We start from the raw sequence: 24,927 nt of genomic DNA, 5'->3' as shown, positions 1-24,927 counted from the left end.
TGAGACGGACAGAGCCCCCTTTTCCCTCAGGCAGAGCGGCTCTGTGCTCACAAAAATGGGGGAGAGGGGGAAGCTGTGGCAGTGACTCAGCATGCACCCTCACACACCACGCTTTGCCGCTGTTTGGGGAGCCAATGACCCCCTGCTGCCCGCAAACTGCACCCATGGATTCCCCTCCCCGCTCTCAACACTGCAGTGGGCATCCCCACCCACCCTCTGTCTGAGCTGGGCGTCCTCTGCCTGGATTGGGACGCACCTGCTGCTTTCAGAGCCAGGCTGTGAGCTGCAGCCACACAGGGAGCCTGCCCATGAGATGCAGGTAGGAGGCAGAGCAGCCCCAGGTGATATGGGGCTGATGATGAGGAGAACGCAGTGCCTCTCTGGAGCAGAGCAAATCCGGCACTACCTGCCCTTGGCCACCAAGGTGATTTCTTTTGTTAAAGAGCGGGGTGGTCATGGCCCTGGCCCCTCTGCTATAAGGTCAGAAGAAACCATCATGATCATCTAATCTGACCTCTTGCACATTGCAGGTCACAGAATCTCACCCACCCATTCCTGAAATAGACCTCTAACCTCTAGCTGAGTTACTGAAGTCCTCAAATCATGAACTAAAGAATTCAAGTAACAGAGAAACCACAATTTACACTAGGTTAAAACCTTCAAGTGACCTATGCCCATACTCTGGAGGAAGGTGAAAAAACCCAGGGTCTCTACCATCTGAACAGGGGTAAAATTCCTTCCTGACCCCAAATATGGCAATCAATTGGACCCTAAGAACATGGGCAAGACCCACAGCCAGACACACGGGAAAGAAGTCTCTGTAGTAACTCAGAGCCCTCCCCATCTAATGTACCATCATCAGTCACCGTAGATATTTGCTGCTAGCAGTGACAGATTGGCTATATGCCATAGTAGGTAGTCTCATCCTAGTCTCATCCTTGTGTCACTTTGCTTCCCTCATCAATTTTTTTCCAATCCCTAGCTTCTGATTTATGTTTATTACTATCAACTTCTCTTTTCTTCCATTTGCTTTTTGTCTGTTTTAATAGCTTCCTTCAAATCCCCTCTAAACCAGGTAAGTTTCTTATCCAATATGGCCTTCTTTCTTGATTGTGGGACTGTAGCTTAAAATGTTTCTAAACAAAATGCTGAAGTTGCATTGCTGGTTTGAACGTGACCTACTTGAACAGCAAGAGGAAAGTCTCTTCTCCTATTCTGCACTCTCTGTCTAGTATAGCAGCAAATTCTGACTCCTAAATGCTACAAAAACAAATCTTAACTAGGGGTTTTATTCAGAGTCTACAGAAGTCAATGGGAGTCTTCCCATTGACTTCTATGGGTTTGGATCAGTTTTTATACTAAGAACTATTCAACAAAAGATAAGTTTTACATAGTGTTTAATTTTAGCAGTAAAAATAAGGCCTGGTCTACACCTAAAAGTTAGGTTGGCGTAACTATGGTGCTCAGGGTTTGGGGAAAAAACCAACATCCCAAGTTCCCTAGCTATGCCAACCTACCTGTGCAGACAGAGCTAGGTTGATGAAACAATGCTTCCATTAATCTAGCTACCATCACTCGAGGAGGTGGAGTGCCTACAGTTATGGAACAGCAGCAAGCATCTACCCTACAGCTGTACCACTATAGTGCCCATAGTGTAGCAATAGCCTTAGACCATGTATAAGGGAGGTTGGGATCCATGACTAGCATGGCCAGTGAAAAGAGAGGAACTGAGAGATGGGTAAGGAAAGGTAATTTACCCCCTCTATGGTGGTTACATGGGGATCTGCCAAGGCAATAAATGAGAGAAGGAAAAAAGTTTTTAGAACATAAGAACATAAGAAAGGCCGTACCGGGTCAGACCAAAGGTCCATCTAGCCCAGTATCTGTCTACCGACAGTGGCCAATGCCAGGTGCCCCTGAGGGAGTGAACCTAACAGGCAATGATCAAGTGATCTCTCTCCTGCCATCCATCTCCATCCTCTGACGAACAGAGGCTAGGGACACCATTCTTACCCATCCTGGCTAATAGCCATTTATGGACTTAGCCACCATGAATTTATCCAGTCCCCTTTTAAACATTGTTATAGTCCTAGCCTTCACAACCTCCTCAGGTAAGGAGTTCCACAAGTTGACTGTGCGCTGCGTGAAGAAGAACTTCCTTTTATTTGTTTTAAACCTGCTGCCTATTAATTTCATTTGGTGACCCCTAGTTCTTGTATTATGGGAATAAGTAAATAACTTTTCCTTATCCACTTTCTCAACATCACTCATGATTTTATATACCTCTATCATGTCCCCCCTTAGTCTTCTCTTTTCCAAACTGAAGAGTCCTAGCCTCTTTAATCTTTCCTCATATGGGACCCTCTCTAAACCCCTAATCATTTTAGTTGCTCTTTTCTGAACCTTTTCTAGTGCTAGAATATCTTTTTTGAGGTGAGGAGACCACATCTGTACACAGTATTCGAGATGTGGGCGTACCATGGATTTATATAAGGGCAATAATATATTCTCAGTCTTATTCTCTATCCCCTTTTTAATGATTCCTAACATCCTGTTTGCTTTTTTGACCGCCTCTGCACACTGCGTGGACATCTTTAGAGAAATATCCTCGATAACTCCAAGATCTTTTTCCTGACTCGTTGTAGCTAAATTAGCCCCCATCATGTTGTATGTATAGTTGGGGTTATTTTTTCCAATGTGCATTACTTTACATTTATCCACATTAAATTTCATTTGCCATTTTGTTGCCCACTCACTTAGTTTTGTGAGATCTTTTTGAAGTTCTTCACAATCTGCTTTGGTCTTAACTATCTTGAGTAGTTTAGTATCATCTGCAAACTTTGCCACCTCACTGTTTACCCCCTTCTCCAGATCATTTATGAATAAATTGAATAGGATTGGTCCTAGGACTGACCCTTGGGGAACACCACTAGTTACCCCTCTCCATTCTGAGAATTTACCATTAATTCCTACCCTTTGTTCCCTGTCCTTTAACCAGTTCTCAATCCATGAAAGGACCTTTCCTTTTATCCCATGACAGCTTAATTTACATAAGAGCCTTTGGTGAGGGACCTTGTCAAAGGCTTTCTGGAAATCTAAGTACACTATGTCCACCGGATCCCCCTTGTCCACATGTTTGTTGACCCCTTCAAAGAACTCTAATAGATTAGTAAGACACGATTTCCCTTTACAGAAATCATGTTGACTATTGCTCAAGAGTTTATGTTTTTCTATGTGTCTGACAATTTTATTCTTTACTATTGTTTCAACTAATTTGCCCGGTACTGACGTTAGACTTACCGGTCTGTAATTGCCGGGATCACCCCTAGAGCCCTTTTTAAATATTGGCGTTACATTTGCTAACTTCCAGTCATTGGGTACCGAAGCCGATTTAAAGGACAGGTTACAAACCTTAGTTAATAGTTCCGCAACTTCACATTTGAGTTCTTTCAGAACTCTTGGGTGAATGCCATCTGGTCCCGGTGACTTGTTAATGTTGAGTTTATCAATTAATTCCAAAACCTCCTCTAGTGACACTTCAATCTGTGACAGTTCCTCAGATTTGTCACCTACAAAAGCCGGCTCAGGTTTGGGAATCTCCCTAACATCCTCAGCCGTGAAGACTGAAGCAAAGAATCCATTTAGTTTCTCCGCAATGACTTTATCATCTTTAAGCGCTCCTTTTGAATTTTGATCATCAAGGGGCCCCACTGGTTGTTTAGCAGGCTTCCTGCTTCTGATGTACTTAAAAAACATTTTGTTATTACCTTTGGAGTTTTTGGCTAGCCGTTCTTCAAACTCCTCTTTGGCTTTTCTTATTACACTCTTGCACTTAAGTTGGCAGTGTTTGTGCTCCTTTCTATTTGCCTCACTAGGATTTGACTTCCACTTTTTAAAGGAAGTCTTTTTATCTCTCACTGCTTCTTTTACATGGTTGTTAAGCCACGGTGGCTCTTTTTTAGTTCTTTTACTGTTTTTCTTAATTTGGGGTATACATTGAAGTTGGGCCTCTATTATGGTGTCTTTAAAAAGGGCCCACACAACTTGCAGGGATTTCACTTTAGTCACTGTACCTTTTAACTTTTGTCTAACTAACCCCCTCATTTTTGTATAGTTCCCCCTTTTGAAATTAAAGGCCACAGTGTTGGGCAGTTGAGATGTTCTTCCCACCACAGGGATGTTGAATGCTATTGTATTATGGTCACTATTTCCAAGCGGTCCTGCTATAGTTACCTCTTGGACCAGCTCCTGCGCTCCACTCAGGATTAAATCTAGAGTCGCCTCTCCCCTTGTGGGTTCCCGTACCAGCTGCTCCATGAAGCAGTCATTTAAAGTATCGAGAAATTTTATCTCTGCATTTCGTCCTGAAGTGAAATGTTCCCAGTCAATATGGGGATAATTGAAATCCCCCACTATTATTGGGTTCTTAATTTTGATAGCCTCTCTAATTTCCCTTAGCATTTCATTATCACTATTACTGTCCTGGTCAGGTGGTCGATAATAGATCCCTACTGTTATATTTTTACTAGAGCATGAAATTTCTATCCATAGAGACTCTATGGAACCTGTGGATTCGCTTAAGATTTTAACTTCATTTGAATCTACACTTTCTTTAACATATAGTGCCACTCCTCCCCCTGCATGGCCTGTTCTGTCCTTCCGATATATTTTGTACCCCGGAATGATTGTGTCCCATTGATTGCTCTCAGTCCACCAGGTTTCTGTGATGCCTATTATATCTATATCCTCCTTTATCACAAGGCACTCTAGTTCACCCATCTTATTATTTAGACTTCTGGCATTTGTGTACAAGCACTTTAAAAACTTGTCCCTGTTTATTAGCCTGACTTTTTCTAATGTGCCAGATTCTTTTTTATGTGACTGTTTATCATCTGATCCGGCCCTTACATTATACGTCTCATTCCTCTGCTCCTGACTATAACCTGGAGATTCTCTATCATCAGACTCTCCCCTAAGAGAAGTCTGTGTCCGATCCACACGCTCCTCTGCAGCAGTCGGCTTTCCCCCATCTCCTAGTTTAACAACTGCTCTACAACCTTTTTAATGTTTAGTGCCAGCAGTCTGGTTCCACTTTGGTTTAGGTGGAGCCCATCTCTCCTGTATAGGCTCCTCCCATCCCAGAAGTTTCCCCAGTTCCTAATGAACGTGAACCCCTCCTCTCTATACCATCGTCTCATCCACGCATTGAGACTCTGAAGCTCTGCCTGCCTACCTGGCCCTGCGCGTGGAACTGGGAGCATTTCTGAAAATGCCACCATAGAGGTCCTGGATTTCAGTCTCTTCCCTAGCAGCCTAAATTTGGCTTCCAGGACATCTCTCCTACCCTTCCCTATGTCATTGGTACCTACATGTACCACGACCACCGGCTCCTCCCCAGCACTACACATAAGTCTATCTAGATGCCTCGAGAGATCCGCAACCTTCGCACCAGGCAGGCAAGTCACCATACGGTTCTCCCGGTCATCACAGACCCAGCTATCTACATTTCTAATAATCGAATCTCCCATTACTAACACCTGCCTTTTCCTAGAAACTGGAGTTCCCTCCCCCGGAGAGGCAACCTCAGTGCGAGAGGCAACCCCAGCACCATCTGGAAGGAGGGTCCCAACTACGGGAAGGTTTCCCTCTGCTCCCATTGACTGCTCTACTTCCCTGGGCCCTTCTTCCTCCTCAACAGCACAGGAGCTGTCTAAGCGAAGGTGGGACAATTCTACAGTGTCCCGGAAAGCCTCATCAACATACCTCTCTGCCTCTCTCAGTTCCTCCAGTTCCGCCACCCTGGCCTCCAAAGTCCATACATGGTCTCTGAGGGCCAGGAGCTCCTTGCACCGACTGCACACATACGCCACCCGCCCACAGGGCAGGTAATCATACATGCGACAGTCAGTGCAATAAACTGGATAGCCCCCACTCTGCTGCTAGGCTTCTGCCTGCATTGTCTCCTAGTTAGTGAAAGGGTGGTTTACGGAAAGTAGCTTTGGAATGTAGTTTGGTTTATAGGTTTTAGGATTTTAGGGGGGGGCTACAGGGAAGGGGTTACGGCCGGCGAGGGACTCCCACTCCCTTCCCACTCCCCTTCTAAACTCCCTTGCGAAACTCCCTGTTAGCAGCCCCTGGTCGCTTGTGCACGGCTTTATAAAGCCCTGGCCTGAGTGAATGCCCCGCCCACTGATTAAGGCTCAGCCAATTACCAGAGGCTTCGAGCTTTCAAACCTGCCTCCAACTGCCAGCCAGAGCACATGGTCCCTCAAACAACCAAACAAACAAACAGACTGACAAACACAAGCTCAGCACACAGCAAGTAACCCCCAAACACAAACAAACACACACTACAGACAGTCACTTACCCCACAGATGCTGTATTAGCTCCTCCTTCACCTGGAGAACTCCCTTGCGAAACTCCCTGTTCGCAAAGCTCCCTGGTCGCTTGTGCGCGGCTTTATAAAGCCCTGGCCTGAGTGAATGCCCCGCCCACTGATTAAGGCTCAGCCAATTACCAGAGGCTTCGAGCTTTCAAACCTGCCTCCAACTGCCAGCCAGAGCACACGGTCCCTCAAACAACCAAACAAACAAACAGACTGACAAACACAAGCTCAGCACACAGCAAGTAACCCCCAAACACAAACAAACACACACTACAGACAGTCACTTACCCCACAGATGCTGTATTAGCTCCTCCTTCACCTGGAGAACTCCCTTGCGAAACTCCCTGTTAGCAGCCCCTGGTCGCTTGTGCGCGGCTTTATAAAGCCCTGGCCTGAGTGAATGCCCCGCCCACTGATTAAGGCTCAGCCATTTTCTTTCCATTTTAAATTATTCACTGTAAGTAATTTTTCTTACTTGTCAGGGCTTCCAGCATTGAGAATAACACTAATTCATTCACCAAACAGACATCACCCAGGAAGCCTCACACTTCCTCCCCACATCTCTGATCTGGAAAGACCACATCTAAGAGTAAGCCCTCTTTGTGTCCATTCTGAGACTGCAAAAGGATGCCACTAAAACACTGATAACCATCTCAATTGATTTGTGTGACAAAAAGCTGTTTGATGGCCAGAGACCAGGCAGGATTTGAATTAGTGACCTAGTAACAAAAGGCTTCATATACTATTATCAGTCCTCAGAACCATCCAGTTCACCATATCGGAAAATTAACTATAAATATATAATCTTTTTTTACTCTACAGTACAATAAAACTAAATGGGAGCTTTACCATAAATTCTGTTATACACACATTTTAGGAACCCATCATTTTCACAAACAGTTAAAAACGCTTACCTCGTATTCTGGTTCAAAACCAGCATAGCCAGAGATTTGTCCAGATACATTCCAAAGGAAAGGAATTCCTCCACAGAGAAGAATCAACTATAACAAAAAGCATGCAATAGATTCAATTCATTCTGTGTTGAAAAAAGCAACTGAAAAGGACAAGACCAATTTTGAAAAGTGACCTGGAATTTTTTTTAAACATCTTTTTGCTTCTTTACAATATATAAAGAACATCTGAAAGCTGCCCCCCCTTCCCCCCTTTAACCTTAGACATCAGGAAGAGCGAGTCAGACCTTCCTTGGTTTTGCTTGGGAAACGCTGGGACATCTCAGGGCATGTTTACTGTGGCCTCTACTACCTTAATTGAAGATTTGTGATACATCTTTAACAAAGGCTTCCTTATTCAGAATGACAACCAGTGAACTTAAATAGCTGATAAAAAATAAAAACAGACTTTCAAATGCACCTCCTACCCCGATATAACGCTGTCCTCGGGAGCCAAAAAAATCTTACTGTGTTATAGGTGAAACCGCGTTACAGCGAACTTGCTTTGATCCGCCGGAGTGCGTCCCCCTGGTCTGCCCCCCAGAGCACTGCTTTACCGCGTTATATCCGAATTCGTGTTATATCGGGTCGCGTTATTTCAGGGTAGAGGTGTAGTCTGACTTACTTCCTTAGCTAGTGTGATATCACCTTGCACTAGATCTCAAAAATCAGAGGGATAGCTCAGTGGTTTGAGCATTGGCCTGCTAAACCCAGGGTTGTGAGTTCAATCCTTGAGGGCCACTTAGGGATCTGGGGCAAAAGTTGGTCCTGCTAGTGAAGGCAGGGGGCTGGACTCAATGACCTTTCAAGGTCCCTTCCAGTTCTAGGAGATTGGTATATCTCCAATCATTACATTAGAGCATCTTCCAGCCTGGATAGGACCTAACAAGCAGATTTATTTATTTATTTATTTAAAGAAAAACAACGTTCAGGCTGAAGTTTAGACATCATAAAAGATGGCAAAAGGACACAAGAAAAACGGTTTCTGCCCTTGCAAGTTCCCTCTAACCTTTTGTAGCCTCTAACACCGAGAACTCTAGTTATTGACTAAAGGTAATATAAAGACAAGTTGCTAACCCTCTTCGGTAAAAGATCACGAATAAAGCGAGATGAAAGGGAAAAAAACTAAAATCACTTACTGGTAATTCTGTTAGTTGCAGTCTCCTCTTCTATCATTCTACTACACAGGATTAATGGCCAGACAGTGCTGTAGTTTCACCTATTGGAAGAAAGGAGTCAAAGAGTTCTGAAACCCAATCTTGATTACATGAGTTTCAGCCAGAAAGCCTCCCTCTAGTCTAACTTCCAAAGTCAGGCTGTAAGACACCAAGAGAAATAACAGGCAAGCACCTTGTAAAGAGAGGGGGTGGGGGGGAGGAGGGGAGAAGAGGAAACTATGACAAACAGAATTACCAGTAAGTAATGTTCCTTTGTCATACGCCTCTCACTTCTCCCACCTATGAAAGTGCATTACTGGACAGACAGTGTATGTAACAAGCAGTTGTCACAGGAGGTGCAGGGGGCCTACCTTACCGTGTTGCTAGCAGTGCCCTGGAGCCAAAAGACAGCCTGAGAAGCAAAGAGGCCCAGTTAATGAGGAGGTATATCAAGAAGCAGGATGATGACCACATTGCCACCTTATATACCTAGGAAATGAATGCTCACTGCCCATAAAGAGGAGACTTTTCTAGCCAAGTAGCACCTGATAAATCCAAGCCAAGCCCAGCCCACCAACCTGGTCATATGCTGCAAGAATGCAGCCTAAAGCACAAAAAGCAACACTGGCATTAGCTGCAGCCTTTAAAACCCTCAAAACAGAGACAGCTGTTTTGATTTTCTAAATTCCTGAGAATTATTAAGATCGAACTTGAGAACATACTTAACAAAACACAGCCTATTGTCCAAAGGGGGTACCGGGTTCAGACAGATGAAGAACAACGGGTTCACTCACATGGAACTGGGTGTTCACTTTGGGGACAAAGAGTAAGCTAATAATAAAACTTTCTGGAAAGAACAGAGCGTGAAGGAGAAGGGATGATTAAAGATGAGCTCACTCCCTCATCACTGTGAGATTGCCGCAACAAAGAAAGTATCTTAAAGGAAAGAAGTCTGCCCTAAAGTGTCAAAGAAAGGTACATATCCTAGCCTGTTAATGAAGATCAAGCCATACTGAGGGATCCCAAGATGAATCACTGGTCTTTAAGACACACTAATACTGACAGAAGGAACTCTCAGAATGATAGAAATGCAGGTCTGTCTAGAGGGAACTCAAAAAGTCATCTAACCTAGGCTCCTGTGCTGAAGCAGGACCAAGTAAACCTAAACCATCCCTGACAGGTGTTTGTCCAACCTGTTCTTAAAAACCTTCAATGATGGGGATTCCACAACGTCCCTTGGAAGCTGATTCCAGAGTTTAACTATCCTTATCAATAGAAACATTTTCTTAATATCAAACCTAAATCTCCTTTGTTCCAGATTAAACCAATTGCTTTTTATCCTACCCTCAATGGACATGGAAAACAACTGTTCACAGGCCTCTTTATAACAGTCCTTAACCTATTTGAAGACTTATTAGATACCCCCTCAGTCTCTGTTTCTCAAGACTAAACCACAGTGTTTTTTACCTTTCCTCATAGGTCATAGAATCAAAGAAGATTAGGGTTGGAAGAGACCTCAGGAGGTCATCTAGTCCAACCCCCTGCTCAAAGCAGGACCAACACCAACTAAATCATCTCAGCCAGGACTTTGTCAAGCCAGGTCTTAAAAACCTCTAAGGATGGTGATTCCACCACCTCCCTAGGCAACACATTCCAGTGGGGTCAGGTTTTCTAAACTTTTTTTTTTTTTTGCTTTCTTCTGGGTTCTTTCCAATTTGTCCATATTTTTCCCTCAAGTGTGGTGTCCAGAACTCAACACAGTACTCCAGAATGACACCAGCCTTTTTTGCAATTGCACATTGTTGACTCATATTCAATTTGTGACCCATTCTAACCCCCAGATCCTTTTCAGCACTACTACCATCTAGTCAGTTATTCCCCAAACTGGGACTTACCAGAACTGCAGCTCTGGACTTTGTGGTTGCAAAGATGCTACCACAGAGCCCAGAACTGCAGCTCTGGACTTTGTGGATGCAAAGATGCTACCACAGAGCTGTATTAGCTATGGCGACAAGCTGCAAGCTGAGGCAAGATAAAATAGTTACTAACCTTTCATAAATGTTGTTCTTCCAGAGATTTTTCCCTCAGAGGTATCCGTTGGCCCAGCTCTAGCAGCCTCTGAGTTGTGCAGTTATGCACTGGTATAAAGAGCACCACCAGCCCCACGCCTCCTTGCCGCGTTCCCTTTTGCCGGTAATTCTGACAGAGGGGTAGGAGGGTCAGTTCTGGAATGGACATGAGCAGCAAATCTCGAAGAACAGTTACGAAAGGTTAGTAACTTTTTTTTTTATTTCGAGTGCTTGCTTGTGTCCATTCCATACTAGGTAATTCACAAGCAGTACCCCTGGAGGTGGACTTGGAGTTCATGGACATGCTGACTGCAATACTGCTCTCCTGAAACTGACATCATCACGGACTTCTTGGATGATGGAGTAGCAGGAAGCAAAGTTATGAACCAACAGCCAGGTAACAGCTCTGCAGATGTTCTGAATTGGTACCTGTGTGATGAATGCTGCCTAGAAAGCCTGGGCTCTTGTGCAATGAGTGATCACTATGGCCAGAGGCAGAACTTCGCCTGTTTGTAGCAAGTTTGGACACAGGCAATTATCCAGGATGAGATTTTTTTGGGATGACACAGGTACCCTTCTCATCCTTTCTGTTGCTGCTACAAAGAATTGTGTGGACTTGCTGAAGGGCTTAGTTCTCTCACTATAGACTGTGAGGGCCCACCTAACATCCAATGTTCCCCAGTAGTATTGTGAAGTTTTGGAAAGAAGACAGGTAGAAAAATGTCCTGGTTGTTGTGAAATTGCGACACCACTTTTGGTAGGAAGGCCGGATGGGGACACAGCTGGACCTTGTCCTTGAAGAGCACCATATAAAGGAGTTCTGACATAAGGCTTAATCTCAAGAGCACTATATAATGGAGTTCTGACATAAGGCTTAATCTCAGAGACCTTTCTAGCTGAGATGATCGCTATCTGGAAGGTAACCTTCCAAGAGAGAAGCGGTATGGGACATGTATCAGAGGGGTAGCCGTGTTAATCTGGATCTGTAAAAGCAGCAAAGAATCCTGTGGCACCTTATAGACTAACAGACGTTTTGCAGCATGAGCTTTCGTGGGTGAAAGCTCATGCTGCAAAACGTCTGTTAGTCTATAAGGTGCCACAGGATTCTTTGCTGCTAGTATGGGACATGATACTAATGGCTTGAAGGGAGGCCCTGTGAGTCCCATGGCGGGGGGTTGGTTCACGAACCTAAGGGTAAAGTCTTTCCAGCCCCTTGAGAAACTTGACCGTCATCTCATGGAAGAACACTGATCTGCCATTCACAGGCAGGTGGAAGGCTGAGATGGCTGCCAAGTGAACCGTAATAGATGAGAGAGCCAGATCCTGATGCTTTAGGTGGAGCAGGTAGTCCAAGATAGACTGCAGAGAAGATTGGAATGGAGAAAGATTCTGTTCAGAGGCCCAACAAGTGAAACGTTTCCACTTGACCAGCCTGGAGGAAGGCTTTCTACTACCTAGCAAGACCTGTCGAACCTGATCTGAACAGGCCTGCTCCTCAGGCTTCAGCCACACAACCACCATACAGTCAGGAGCAGGAAGGCGAGGTGAGGTTTGAGTGAAGCAACTAGCCATGGTCTTGTGAAATCAAGTCTGGGAGGAGTGGAAGCAGGAGTGGCTCTGCCACTGAGAGGTTCAGAAGCATACCGAACCAATGCTGGGACGGCCACACCGATGCTATCAGGATAATCTTCGCCTTGTCCTGTTTGATGTTTAGGAGGACCTTATGAACCAAGGTGATCGGTGGGAAAGCATACAGTAAGTGATCTGCCCATGAGAGCAGGAAGGCATTGGAGAGGGAACCCAGGCTGTGCCCATGCAGCCAACAGAACTGATGGCATTTCCTGTTCTGTATGGTGGCAAACAGGTCCACCTGAGGAGGCCCCTACTTCTGGAAGATGATACTGACAAGGTGGGCTCCCCATCCCAGGTCTGACACATCCGAGACTAGGGTTATCGACAGTTCAGGGGCAGCAAAAGGTACCACTTCCATTACGAATCCTGGGTCTCCCCATCACGGCAGCGAAGACCGGAGGCAGAATTGTGAGTAGAATCCAGGTGGTGTCTGCTCGGGGAGTAGACCGATACCAGCCATATCTGGAGGGGTATGAGGCACAACCTTACATACTGCATGAGGCAGGTACATGCCATCATGTGTCTAAATGGTTTGAGGCAAAACTGAGCGGTCGTTATTGGGGGGATCGTGACCTCAGAAATCAGGTGTGATCTAGCTTCCGGTAGGGAGGCTTTGGCCTGGGTCAAGTCGAGCACTGCCCCAAAGAACTCTATTCTCTGAACTGGGACTAGAATTGACTTCTGACGACTTTCTTGAAATATTTGTTGAAGCGACGCAGGTCCAGGATAGGTTGTAGATTTCCCCTCTCCCTCGCCCCCCAGTATTCAGGATTAGGAAATATCGGGAGTAAAAACCCCTTCTCGCTCAAGTCCTGAGGAACCACACATATAGGAGGGCTTGCACCTCCTGGACAAGAAGCAGCTTGTGAGAGTCATCCCTGAAGAGGGACGGGGTGGAGGGTGGGAGGGAGGGGTGGATGAAAACTGGAGAGCGTAACTGACAGTTACTGTACTCAGTACCCAATGGTCCGACGTTATATCTGACCACACAGGGTTGAAAGGCGACAGGCAGTCCAAAAATAAAAGGAGAGATGGATCTGGGTCAAGACTGGCATATCACTCTCGGACATACCTTGAAAATGTCTGCCTGGCCCTGCTGGGATATCTATGAGAGCCCATTTGGGAGGCTGTGGTAGGAGGGAGGTGTTGGCGCCCCTTCTAACCCTTTCCTTTTCTTTTGTAGGGCTCCTATTTGGGAGACACTGCAAACCTGAGAGGCTACTGGGGCCTAAAGTGCTTCCTGGAAGCTGCAGGTGTATAAAGGCCCAAGGAGAGAAAGGTGGCCCTCCAGTTCTTGAGGCTGTGGAACTTTGAGTCTGTCTGTTCAGAGAACAGGGAGGTGCCCTCAAAGGGGAGGTCCTGGATGGACTGCTGCACTTCAAGAGGGAGAACCACATGATTGCTGATGACTGCCGATGCTATAGTACTGGCTGCTGAATCAGCCACATATTGAGCTGCCTGGAGGGAAGTCCTGGACACAGTCTAGCCCTCCTCTAGGATGGCTGTGAACAACTCCTGCCTTGACTACTATGGCAGAGTCTCCTTAAATTTGGACAATGAGTCCCACAGATTAAATTTGTACCTCCGCAGCAGGGCCTGCTGGTTGGAGATATGTAACTAAAGGTTGCTTGTCGAAACCATACATCCAAACAGGTCCAGTCTCCTGGACTCTATTTTTGTGGGTAGCACTCGACTGCCCATCTGTCCCGCTCATTTGCTGCTAACACTACCAGAGACCCCGGTGGGCAGCAAGGGGGGTGAGTAAAGGTACTCAAACCCACTGGCTGGGACATAGTATTTCTTTTCTGCCCTTTTTGAGGTGAGGGGCAGAGAAGTCGTCTGCCACAGTGTTCTGATGGGGCCCATCGACCGCTTCGTTAACAGGCAAGGCCACTCTGGAGGGAGCAGCTGCAGCCAGGATGCTGATTAGGCTGTGTGCTGACTTCTTAAGCTTCTCAACTTCCAGGCCCAAATTCGCAGTGACCCTTTTCAGGAACTCCTGGTGGGCCCTGACGTCATCCTGCAGGAGTGGGTTACTAGGGCCTGCAACTGCCTTGCCGGGGATGACAAGGAGGCGGCCTGTGCCAGAGGATGGGCTCCCTCCTCCTACTCCACCTTCCACCAGAGCCATTGGGGCCATTTACCGGGGTCGGTACTGAAATCAGGGTCCAATGTCAGATAGGAAGAGAGAGTAGCTCACCTTTCTGACACCACTCAGTATGAGCATTGGGAAGGGGGGCCCAGTACCAGGGGAAACCCTGAAGGATTCTAATACTGTCACTGTATTAGCCAGTGGCCACGCGCCAGCAGGAGGGCTGGCACCGAAGTCTGGCACGTAGGCTGTGCACCAGTAGGTTTTGGGTGCAGCCAAGGATTCCCCTTCAGACTCAGAAGAGGATTCTGCCCCTGGAGACCATAGCAGTGCCATATCTGCTTCCATCTCCAGGCGTGCTGGGGAACCGGGGACAGGCCAGTGACCGGTCCATCGGGACCATGGAGGGCTTGCCTCTGGATGGTGCCACATGGAGCATGTCAACCCTTGCTCCTTTCTGTCCCTGGTTGTCTTGGCTGATGAGGGTCCTTGAGGGGCCAGCAGGATCGGGAGTGACAGCAGGTACTTTGCCACTTGGAAAGCCTCTGGGATTGAAGGAACCAGCAGACGTCTGATCCCACAGCTGCTCCCGGAAGTCGGTGGCCGGTCCCATACCGGACTCAACACTCTAGGCAGAGTTGGCAGAGCCATCAGAGACTTGGGGGAGGACGAGTGGCCCGATGCGGGTCTCACTATGCTAGTCACTCCTTACTTGTCCCTCCTCTGCCCTGGAGAATGCCCTCTCTTGGTGAGTTGTTTCTTATGCCTCTTCCTCTGCACCAGGAAGAGAGCGCGGTGCTGGGGAGCACTCCACGTGGATGTTGAGGTTCTTGGTGCTGATTCAGAGCAGCTCGGCTCTGAGGGCCACCTTCATAAGAATGCCCCTATCCTTTCTCATGTGGGTTTTGAAGTCTCTGCAGGTCTGGCACGTCTCTCTAATGTGAGACAGTTTAGGCAGCTAGGGTGCAGGTCATCAACTGGCATCAGTTTGCCACAGGAGGTACACGGATTGAAGCCCAGGGATCAGAGCATGCCCAGCCCCTGGGGTGAAAAGTCCCTCAACAACAGGGAAAACTACTAACACTACCATATACTCTGACTCTAAGAACTATATGCTAACTCCAATAACTATACAAAATATGTACAGAGAAAGTCCAAACCACCGGGAAAGAAGCCTTGCTACAGCAAGAGGGGCTGTTCCAGCAACCGTCCTGGGTGGTAAGAAGGAACTGAGAAGGTGTGAGGCCGGAGGCACTCTTTGCATGTGACTCCAGAGAGTGCTAGAGCCGGCCCAATGGATACCACCGAGGGAAAAATCTCCAGCAACTGTGCACATGGCACGCACACACCTAGCATGGAATGGACATGAGCAAGCATTCGAAGAAGTTGACAGCAGGCAGGCAGATTGATAAAGCTGTAAGTGTCCCTTTTGTGGCAGCCCACAATTCCAAGCATGAGGGAAGACTGAACACGCCAACATCCCTTAGGTGGGCTCATGACCATCATATTTCTTCTGGGGTGTTACTTCTAAGGATTGGGAAAGGTCAGACATACCAGCATGTCTTTGACCAGTGGGATTCACAATCTGTGAACAGCAGACCCCAGCTGAGAGCCCCTGATTTGGGGCACTGCTCAGCTGAAGAGCTATGAGCTCTGTCTTCCACACACTCTCACTGATTTAATGCAGTGTGACAACCTCACGTTTTTCCATTAGCCCTGGTCTACACTACGGGGTTAGGTCGAATTTAGCCATGTTAGGTCGATTTTAAAATGAATGTGTCCACGCAACCAACCCCGTTCCATCGACTTAAAGGGTTCTTAAAAATCGACTTCTGTACTCCTTCCTGGCGAGGGGAGTAGCAATAAAATTGACCTTGCTGGGTTGAATTTGGGGTAGTGCGGACCAAATCGACAGTATTGGCCTCCGGGAGCTATCCCAGAGTGCTCCATTGTGACTGCTCTGGACAGCACTTTGAACTCCGATGCACTAGCCAGGTACACAGGAAAAGCCCCGGGAACTTTTGAATTTCATTTCCTGTTTGGTCAGCGTTGTGAACTCAGCAGCACTGGTGACCATGCAGTCCCACGAGAATCATAGAACATCGAATGTTTCTATGCTCCCCCTATCATCTCCGTCCCTGAGGTTATTGCAGATTAGAAGGCGAAAAAAAATGCACTCGCGATGACATGTTTTCTGAGCTCATGCAGTCCTCCCACACTGATAGGGCATAGCTTAATGCATAGAGGCATTCAGTGGCAGAGGCCAGGAAAGAATTGAATGCGAAGAGCGGAGGCAGGACGCGATGCTGAGGCTAATGGGGGAGCAAACGGACATGATGAAGCGTCTGTTGGAGCTGCAGGAAAGCCAACAAGAGCACAGATCCCCGCTCCATCCACTGTATAACCGCCTACCCTCCTCCCCATATTCCATAGCCTCCTCACCCAGACGCCCAAGAACAAGGGAAGGGGGAGGCTCCGGGCACCCAGCCACTCCACTCCAGAGGATGGCCCAAGCAACAGAAGGCTGTCATTCAAACAGTTTGATTTTTAGTGTGGCTACAATAAGCAATGTGGCCTTGTCCTTCCCTCCTTCTCCACCCCACCCGGGCTACCTTATCTGTTATCTCATTTTTTTTAAATTAATAAGGAAAGAATGCATGGTTTCAAAACAATAGTTACTTTATTTCGAAGGGGGGAGGATGGTTGGCTTACAGGGAATTAAAATCAACGAAGGGGGCAGGTTTGCATCAAGGAGAAACACACACAACTGTCACACCAAAGCCTGGCCAGTCATGAAACTGGTTTTCAAAGCCTCTCTGATGCACGTGCTGTGCTCTTCTAATCGCCCTGGTGTCTGGCTGCTCAAAATCGGACGCTAGGCGACTTGCCTCAACCTCCCACCCCACCATAAACATCTCCCCCTCTCACAGATATTATGGAGCACACAGTAAGCTGCAATAACAATGGGAATGATGGTTGCGCTGAGGTTTGACCTAGTCAGCAAACAGCACCAGCAAGCTTTTAAATGTCCAAAGGCACATTCTACCACCATTCTGCACTTGCTCAGCCTATAGTTGAACTGCTCCTTACTACTGTCCAGGCTTCATGAGCCATGGGAGCAAGGGGTAGGCTGGGGTAGGTGCGACCGCGCGGTGCTGTCAGATGGGAGAGCAGCCTGAGGCAGAAGCCTCCAGCTCGCATGATATTCCAAGCAGGACTGAATCTCCATGAGATGAAATTTAAAGAAGAGAATGACCTGGAGTCTCTGGCTCCCATTCAGTGCTCTAAGAGGAGGATGGCCATGTCTGTCCAGGAACCCCTGATCGAGCTCACTGAGGTCTGCCAGGAGGACCCAGGAGACGTACGGTGACGGTGAGCTGAGCAGGCTCCATGCTTGCCGTGGTATGGCATCTGCATGGGTAACCCAGGAAAAAAAGGCACAAAATGTTTGTCTTCTGTTGCTTTCACAGAGGGAGGGAGCGAGGGCGGGGGAGGCGGGGGGAAGAAGGGGGCCTGATGACATGTACCCAAAACCACCCGTGACAATGTTTTTGCCTCATCAGGCATTGGGGGCTTAACCCAGAATTCCAATGGGCAGCGGGGACTGCGGGAACTGTGGGATAGCTATCCACAGTGCACCGCTCTGTAAGTCAATGCTAGCCACAGTAGTGAGGATGCACTCCACAGACTTCATGCGCTTAGTGTGAATATACGCAATCGACTGTATAAAATCAATTTCTATAAAATTGACCTAATTTTGTAGTGTAGACATACCCTTAGTGTCCATACAAGACAAAGAAAGAGGGACAGAGAGACTAAAAAGAGGAGATGAAGTGAAGCCTCCAACTTTCTGCGTAGAGAACACAAAACTGGAGAGGGGCTGTTCTGACTGAGGCTAATATTATCAGGATGAGGTTTCAGAACTCCTTGCTTTTTTGCTTCTAGTAGGTGGTGCCATGATACCATCCGTCCACTAATCCACTAATGTAGGATGGGAAAAAAGAGAGATGACAGTTTAACAAATAATTTTTCAATTTTTTTCCATTCTTGTTTTCAAAATTAGGCTATTTTAAATTTAAATAAAAAAATCTAACCAGGTCTGTAGTTGGTCCCAAAAAAAAAAAAATGGTTTGTGTGTCAAAACAATTTTACAATCTGCTGGAAAAATCCTAACTCACATACCACGAACATGAGTGTTATATCAAGAACTGTAAAGTACATGTATACACACAAACACAAAATGCAACTTGAAGTTCATGAAAAGCACTGAAGAAATCCAAGTTAAGATGGAACTTACTTTCTTACCTCTGCTCCCTTGTGTGTATGTTTTACAATAGTCTAATTATATGATCTTATACTATTTCAAGCTGATGCTCTTTTCCCAATCTTGTTTTATAATTGATCAGCTTTGCATTCTCACATAACGTCGTCATGATCATAACTGTGTGGTATAACTTTAATGACAGACATGTCATGTAAGTTGTTTTCCATACCTTGCTTTGGAAACAGCTACACCTCTGAAGGGTGTTTGCACTTTATGATTATTTTTCTAACTTCTAATTAAAATTATTCTGAAAACTAAAATCCCACCCCATAAAACTGACATTAAAATGTAGGTATGTTTCTAGCTTAACTGTTAATATTATTGTAAAGGAATGTTTTAAGTACAGAGCACAATAGGAACAGTAAAATATACTAAAAATATACACTAATTTACATAAATATTAAGGTGCTTAATGTTGTAGTTACAGAACTTTAATTGATACTGCATGTGAAAACTGATAATGTCTTATCACATTTTATTATAATGCATTTATATGTTGCTTACATTTTACTGTATACACCTCTACCCCGCTATAACGCGACCCAATATAACACAGGTTCGCATATAGTGTGGTAGCAGCAGGGCTCTGGCGGCGCTTTAGAGGGGAGCCCCGGGCCCTTTAAATCACCGCTGGAGCCCTGCTGCTGCTACCCGAGGGCTGCGGCTGTGGGGCTCGGGCAGCACTTTAAAGGGTCCGGTGCTCCAGCTGCTGCGGGGAGCCCCGGGCCCTTTAAATCACCGCCGGAGCCCTACCGCCGCTACCCTGGGGTTGCGGCAGCAGGGCTCGGCCGGCAATTTAAAGGGCCCGGGCTCCCCACAGCGGCCGGAGCCCCGGGCTCTTTAAATCACCACTGCAACCCTGCCACCGCTACCCTGATATAATGGCATTTCACCTATAACACAGTAGGGATTTTTGGCTCCCCACGATCGCGTTATATCGGGGTAGAATTGTATTTTGTTGTGTGTATCACTCGCTACTTTCCCACCACAGAAGACAGCTAAGTTCCCTGTAAGCTGCATGGCCACGCAGCAACCTATTTAGGCACTCAGGGAATCCGCCCATGGACCTGCCATGGCCGGGGACCAGATGGAGGAGGGGTGCCCCTCTCGCAGCCCCAACCTAGACCAGTCCCCAACTCTGCTGCAGCCCGGACCCAGCTGCGGTGGCGTGGATTCAGGCACTGCCCAGCCCAGCCCCAAGCACAGCTGGGGCTGCGCAGACCCAGGCACCCCTCTCCCAGCCCCAACTCGACTTGCTGGGACCAGGGAAGGGGTGCCTATCCTGAAGCCCCAGCAACGGAGCTGCCACGGCAGGGAGAGGCACCTTTCCCCCAGCCCAGGGGCTGCTGCGGGGAGAGAGAGAACTGAGGGGAGTCCTCTCTCCCCGCCATAGCCCAAGAGCACACTCTTACACCCCAGAGCCCACACCCCCAGCTGGAGCCCTCACACCCCTGGACCTCAACCCTCTGCCCCAGCCCTGAGCCCCCTCCCACATTCTGAACCCCTTGGCTCTACCCCCACCACATGAATTTTGTTATGTACACCAATATGAAGGTGATGTGTGACACATCACCTCCATATTGGCGCACATAACAAAATTCATTCCGCACATGGGTGGGAAAAATTAGAAGGAACACTGGCAGACAGTACTACAAAATGCTACCCATATGAAAATTTACAGTGTTTTCTTTACACACTTAAGAAACAGATCATGTAATTGAAGACTTAAATAGTGCATCCACACAAGGGGACAGAACTATGGTTCCAGATTCAAAATTTCGCATTATATTTTCTAGTTTTTTTTGGTGTATTTTTTTTAAAAGGAAAAATAATCCATACAAATGCACACATACTGCCCGGGAAAAGAAAAGAGGAACAATGCAAAATCATAACGTAAGATCGCCAAGTCTAGCAGGCGTACAAGTTCTGCTGATGATGAATTACTACCTGATGAATGTGGCAATTGTCTGCATGCTGTCCTAGCAAGGAAACTACCCAGGGCAATTTACTGTAAATCCGTAGATATCCACTTTATATCCGTGGATATTTGCAAACCATTTTTGTAGATCGTGGATGAAGGCGGATCCAAATTTTATATCTAAAGCCCAGCAAATCCTCTGATATCCACTTTATATCTGCAGATATCTTCATCCACTGAAGCAGATATCCATGGATCATTTCTGTGGGTTATGGATCAGAAGCAGATACAAATTTTGTATCTGCACATGGTTCTGTCTCAGCATAGTGGCTTTCTTGTTAACAGAGAAGTAATGTACTGCTATGTTCACACTGACTAAATTTTTTTTTTTTGACAATTAGATAGCAATCTTGGTGTAAAAACTCACTTTTTTGGCAGTGATGACATAACCCAAAGCTTACTAAAGACTGCACTCACGGTATGAGGCTTATAAGGCATGCAACAACATTGACCCTGGAGTTATATTTGAAGGATTAAATATAAATTATTTTACATTCAGATCGAATGAAAAGTATTGTATAAATTATAGAGCAGTTATGGTACTTACAGTGCCCTCTAGCTCCGAATACAGGCCCGACCAAAAACTGAAAGTACTTTTGTCCAGTTGATACAAACGAGATTTTTCAAAGGTTTCCGAATCCATGATCTGTCCTAATTCCCATGGGACATGTGTTGTTGTTCTATATACCTTCCTCTGAAAGAGAGAAAGACATACTAATATTAACACGTTGGGGAAGAGTCAAAATGGCTTTTGTAAAGGGATATCATGTCTCACCAATCTATTAGAATTCTCTGAGGGGGATCAACAAACAGGAGGACTAGAGTGACTTGAACTTTCAGAAAGCCTTTGACAAGGTCCCTCACCAAAGGCTCTGAAGCAAATAACCAGTCATGGGATAAGAGGGAAGGTCCTCTCATAGCTCAGTAACTTGTTAAAATATAGGAAACAAATGGTAGGAATAAACTGTCAATTTTCACAATGGAGAGAGGTAAATAGAGGGGGTCCCCCAAGGATCTGTACTGGGACCTGTGTATTCGTAAATGATCTGGAAAAAAGTGTAAACAGTGAGGGGGCAAAGTTTGAAGACAATTCAAAATTACTCTAGTTAAGTCCAAAGCAGACTGCAAGGAATTACAAACGCATCTCACAAAATTGAGTGGGCACGATAGATACAAAATGATGGGGTCTAAATTAGCTGTTAACACTCAACAAAGAGATCTTGGAATCATTGTGGATAGTTTCCTGACAACAGCTGCTCAATATGCAGCAGCAGCCAAAAAAGCAAACAGAATGTTAGAAACAGGAAAGGGATAGATAATGAGAGAAAATATAATAATGCCACTCTATAAAACCATGGTACACCCGTACTTTGAATACTGCATGCTGTTGTGGTCACCCCTCTCAAAAAAGATACATTAGAATTAGAGATGACTGCAGGGGGGATAAAGTCATGAGTGGTGTACAGAAAGTGAATGAGGAAGTGTTATTTAACATAACACACAAACGGGGGGGGGGGGGGTGTCACCCTACAAAATTAATATGCCACAGGTTTAAAACAAACATAAGTACTTCCTCACACAACACAGTCAACCTGTGGAACTTGTTGCCAGGGAACACTGTAAGGCCAAAAGTACAACTGGAGTAAAAAAAGCATTAGATAAGTTCATGGAGAATAGATCTAGCAATGGCTAATAGTGAAAATGATCAGAGATGCAACCCCATGCTCTGGGCATCCCTACCTCTGACTGCCAGAATCTGGGACTGGACAACAGAGGATGGATCACTCGACAAATTGCCTTGTTCTGTTCACTCTCTCTGAAGCATCTGGCTCTGGCCACTGTCAGAAGACAGCATACTGGGTTAGACAGACCATTGGTCTGACCCAGTATGGCCATTCTTATGCTCTAATAAAATTCTATATTAGATTTATTATTCTAATTTCAGTAAAGATGAAACAATGTCCAGTACTAGGTTTGTGTGATTCTTTATGTATCAAAGCTACATGTCAACAGAATCTTTAGAATAACTGTTGTTCTTAAAATCCCGTCAAATGACAAATGTAAAGCCGGAGTGATTTATTATTTCAGAGACCAAAAGCTGACATTGGAGTTGCTTATTTATTTATTTCTCTTATTTTACAATATGTTAAAAAACGGTTTATGAAGATCCCAGGAATGCTCTGTCTCACAGAACATGACATGGGGAGCCATGGTGATGACTGAGCAGAATCTAGGTAGAGGATCAAATTCTGCCTACCAATCCCACTGACTTCCCTAGTAGAACCATGCATGCAGGCAAGGCCTAAATAATGCCCTAAGCCAGCGCTTTAATACCATATTGGGGAAGGGTAATTGTTAGAGCTCCGGGTCCCCCTCATTCCCACCTTCCACCACATGCTAGGAGCTTTACGGGCTTCTCCTGATTTCCCGCGCCAGGAGCTGCGTGTGCTCCCCGTTCCCCCCTCCAGAATCGCCGCCGCTTCCTCGGCCTCTGCGCTGCCCACTCGGCAAGGCACGAGGCGGACAGACGCGGCCGGTGTTCCAGGCGGCCGCAAAGGGACTTCACCGCCCGCTCTGCCCAGCGCCAGCCGCCCTGTGCTCCGACCCGGGGCCCTTCCCGCACCTGCCGACGCGCCAGGAAGGCCTCCCACAGGTACACGGCCCAGGAGAAGAGCAGCACGGAGCAGAAGATCCGCTTCTCCACGCACAGCTCAGCCCAGAGCTCCCCCGGCAACGGCAACGCCATGGCGGAGCGCCCCACCCGCAACCGCCGCCGCCTCGTGTCCTTGCCGACTTCCGGCCCGGCGTCTCTGCAAAACCCTCCCCCCCACTCCGGCTTCCGGCCTGGCGACACTGCAAAACCTTCCCCCCCCCCACTCCGGCTTCCGACCTGGCGTCACTGCAAAACTTTCCCCCCACCCCCCCACTCCGGCTTCCGGCCCGGCGTCACTGCAAAAACCACCCCCACCGGCGTCCGGCCCGGCGTCACTGCAAAACCTCCCCCCCTCCGGCTTCCGGCGTCACTGCAAAACCTTCCCCCGTCCCCACTCCGGCTTCCGGCCCGGCGTCACTGCAAAACCCTCCCCCCACTCCGGCTTCCGGCGTCACTGCAAAACCTTCCCCCACCCCACTCCGGCTTCCGGCCTGGCGTCACTGCAAAACCTTCCCCCCACCCCCCACTCCGGCTTCCGGCCCGGCGTCACTGCAAAACCTTCCCCCCCCACTCCGGCTTCCGGCCCGGCGTCACTGCAAAAACCACCCCCCCGGGGTCCGGCCCGGCGTCACTGCAAAACCTTCCCCCCCCCACTCCGGCTTCCGGCCTGGCGTCTCTGCAAAATCCCGGCTTCTAGCCCACTGTCATCGCAAAAGCCGCCGGTTTCTGGCGCCAGTGACACCGCGAAACCCGCCCCCGCTGACTTTCGGCCCGGTGTCACCACAAAACTGGCTTAAAAAAAAAAAAAGGACTACAATATTTGTAATACAGCATCAGCATCTGTTGGATACTGCAGAGAATACAGTCAGAACCAGGGAGCTATTCGCTATTTTTTAGCCATCTGGAAAAATATAAAACCATTGCTTGTAAAGTTTGCAGGTGATACACAGATTGGTAGATTGGTAAATACTTATAAAAATAGGTTAATTTACATCGTGGTCTAGATTGCTTGGTAAACTGAGTTCATTCAAGCAACAGGTGTTTTTTTTTAATGTGGCCAAATGCAAGGTCATACATCTAGGAACAAAGGTTATAACTTTAAAAAGTGGCCCAAGTGACATAAGACCCATTGACTTGATGTGTTTTTGAAGAATTTACCCAAAGAGTGTAGTGTCAAAAAGGGATCCCGGTGGCTACAGTCTATTAAAAGTCCAGTTGGCAGCGCAGAGAGGGCCCAGGGCTAAGGCAGGCTTCCTGCCTGCCCTGGCTTCATGTGGCTCCCAAAAGTGGCCACCAGGCCCCTGTGTCCAGGGAAGCTCCACACGGTGCATGCACCCCAAATGCCAGCTAAGCAGCTCCCATTGGCTGGGAACCATGATCTATGGGAGCTGCAGGGGCAGTACACGTCTAGGGGCTGCAGGGACCTGGTGCCCACTTCCTGGGAGTGGTAAGTGCTGCTGGGACCCCGCACCCTGAACCCCAGCCCTGAGCCCCCCCTGCACCCCATACTCCTCATCACCAGAGCCCACACTCCCTTCCACATGCCAAACCCCTTGGCCCCAGCCCCAGAATCCCTGCCTGCACCCAAACTCCCTCCTAGAGCCTGCATAATCTGTATGTCTGGGGGCCTCTGCTGGTATAGTTTTAGAGGCATAGCTGTACTGACAAAGCCTTTTATTGTAGACT

General features: G+C 47.1%; 1 protein-coding gene across 1 annotated transcript in view; it reads right to left on the bottom strand.

Annotated features, from left to right (window-relative positions):
- ZMPSTE24 (zinc metallopeptidase STE24) overlaps positions 1–23,389 on the bottom strand; it is a 109,701-nt gene extending 86,312 nt beyond the window's left edge. Inside the window, exons 1-3 of the mRNA XM_044997832.1 lie at positions 23,212–23,389; positions 21,136–21,282; positions 7,301–7,387 (exon numbers count right to left, since the gene is read on the bottom strand). Coding sequence (XP_044853767.1) covers positions 7,301–7,387; positions 21,136–21,282; positions 23,212–23,334 — 357 coding nt within the window. The 5' untranslated portion in view covers positions 23,335–23,389. The remainder of the gene's footprint in view (positions 1–7,300; positions 7,388–21,135; positions 21,283–23,211) is intronic.
- Between the last annotated feature and the right edge of the window lie 1,538 nt (positions 23,390–24,927).

This window comes from Mauremys mutica, chromosome 23 (assembly GCF_020497125.1).
Source record: "Mauremys mutica isolate MM-2020 ecotype Southern chromosome 23, ASM2049712v1, whole genome shotgun sequence".
NCBI lineage: Eukaryota > Metazoa > Chordata > Testudines > Geoemydidae > Mauremys > Mauremys mutica.
This window is presented reverse-complemented; position numbering and strand designations above follow the sequence as displayed.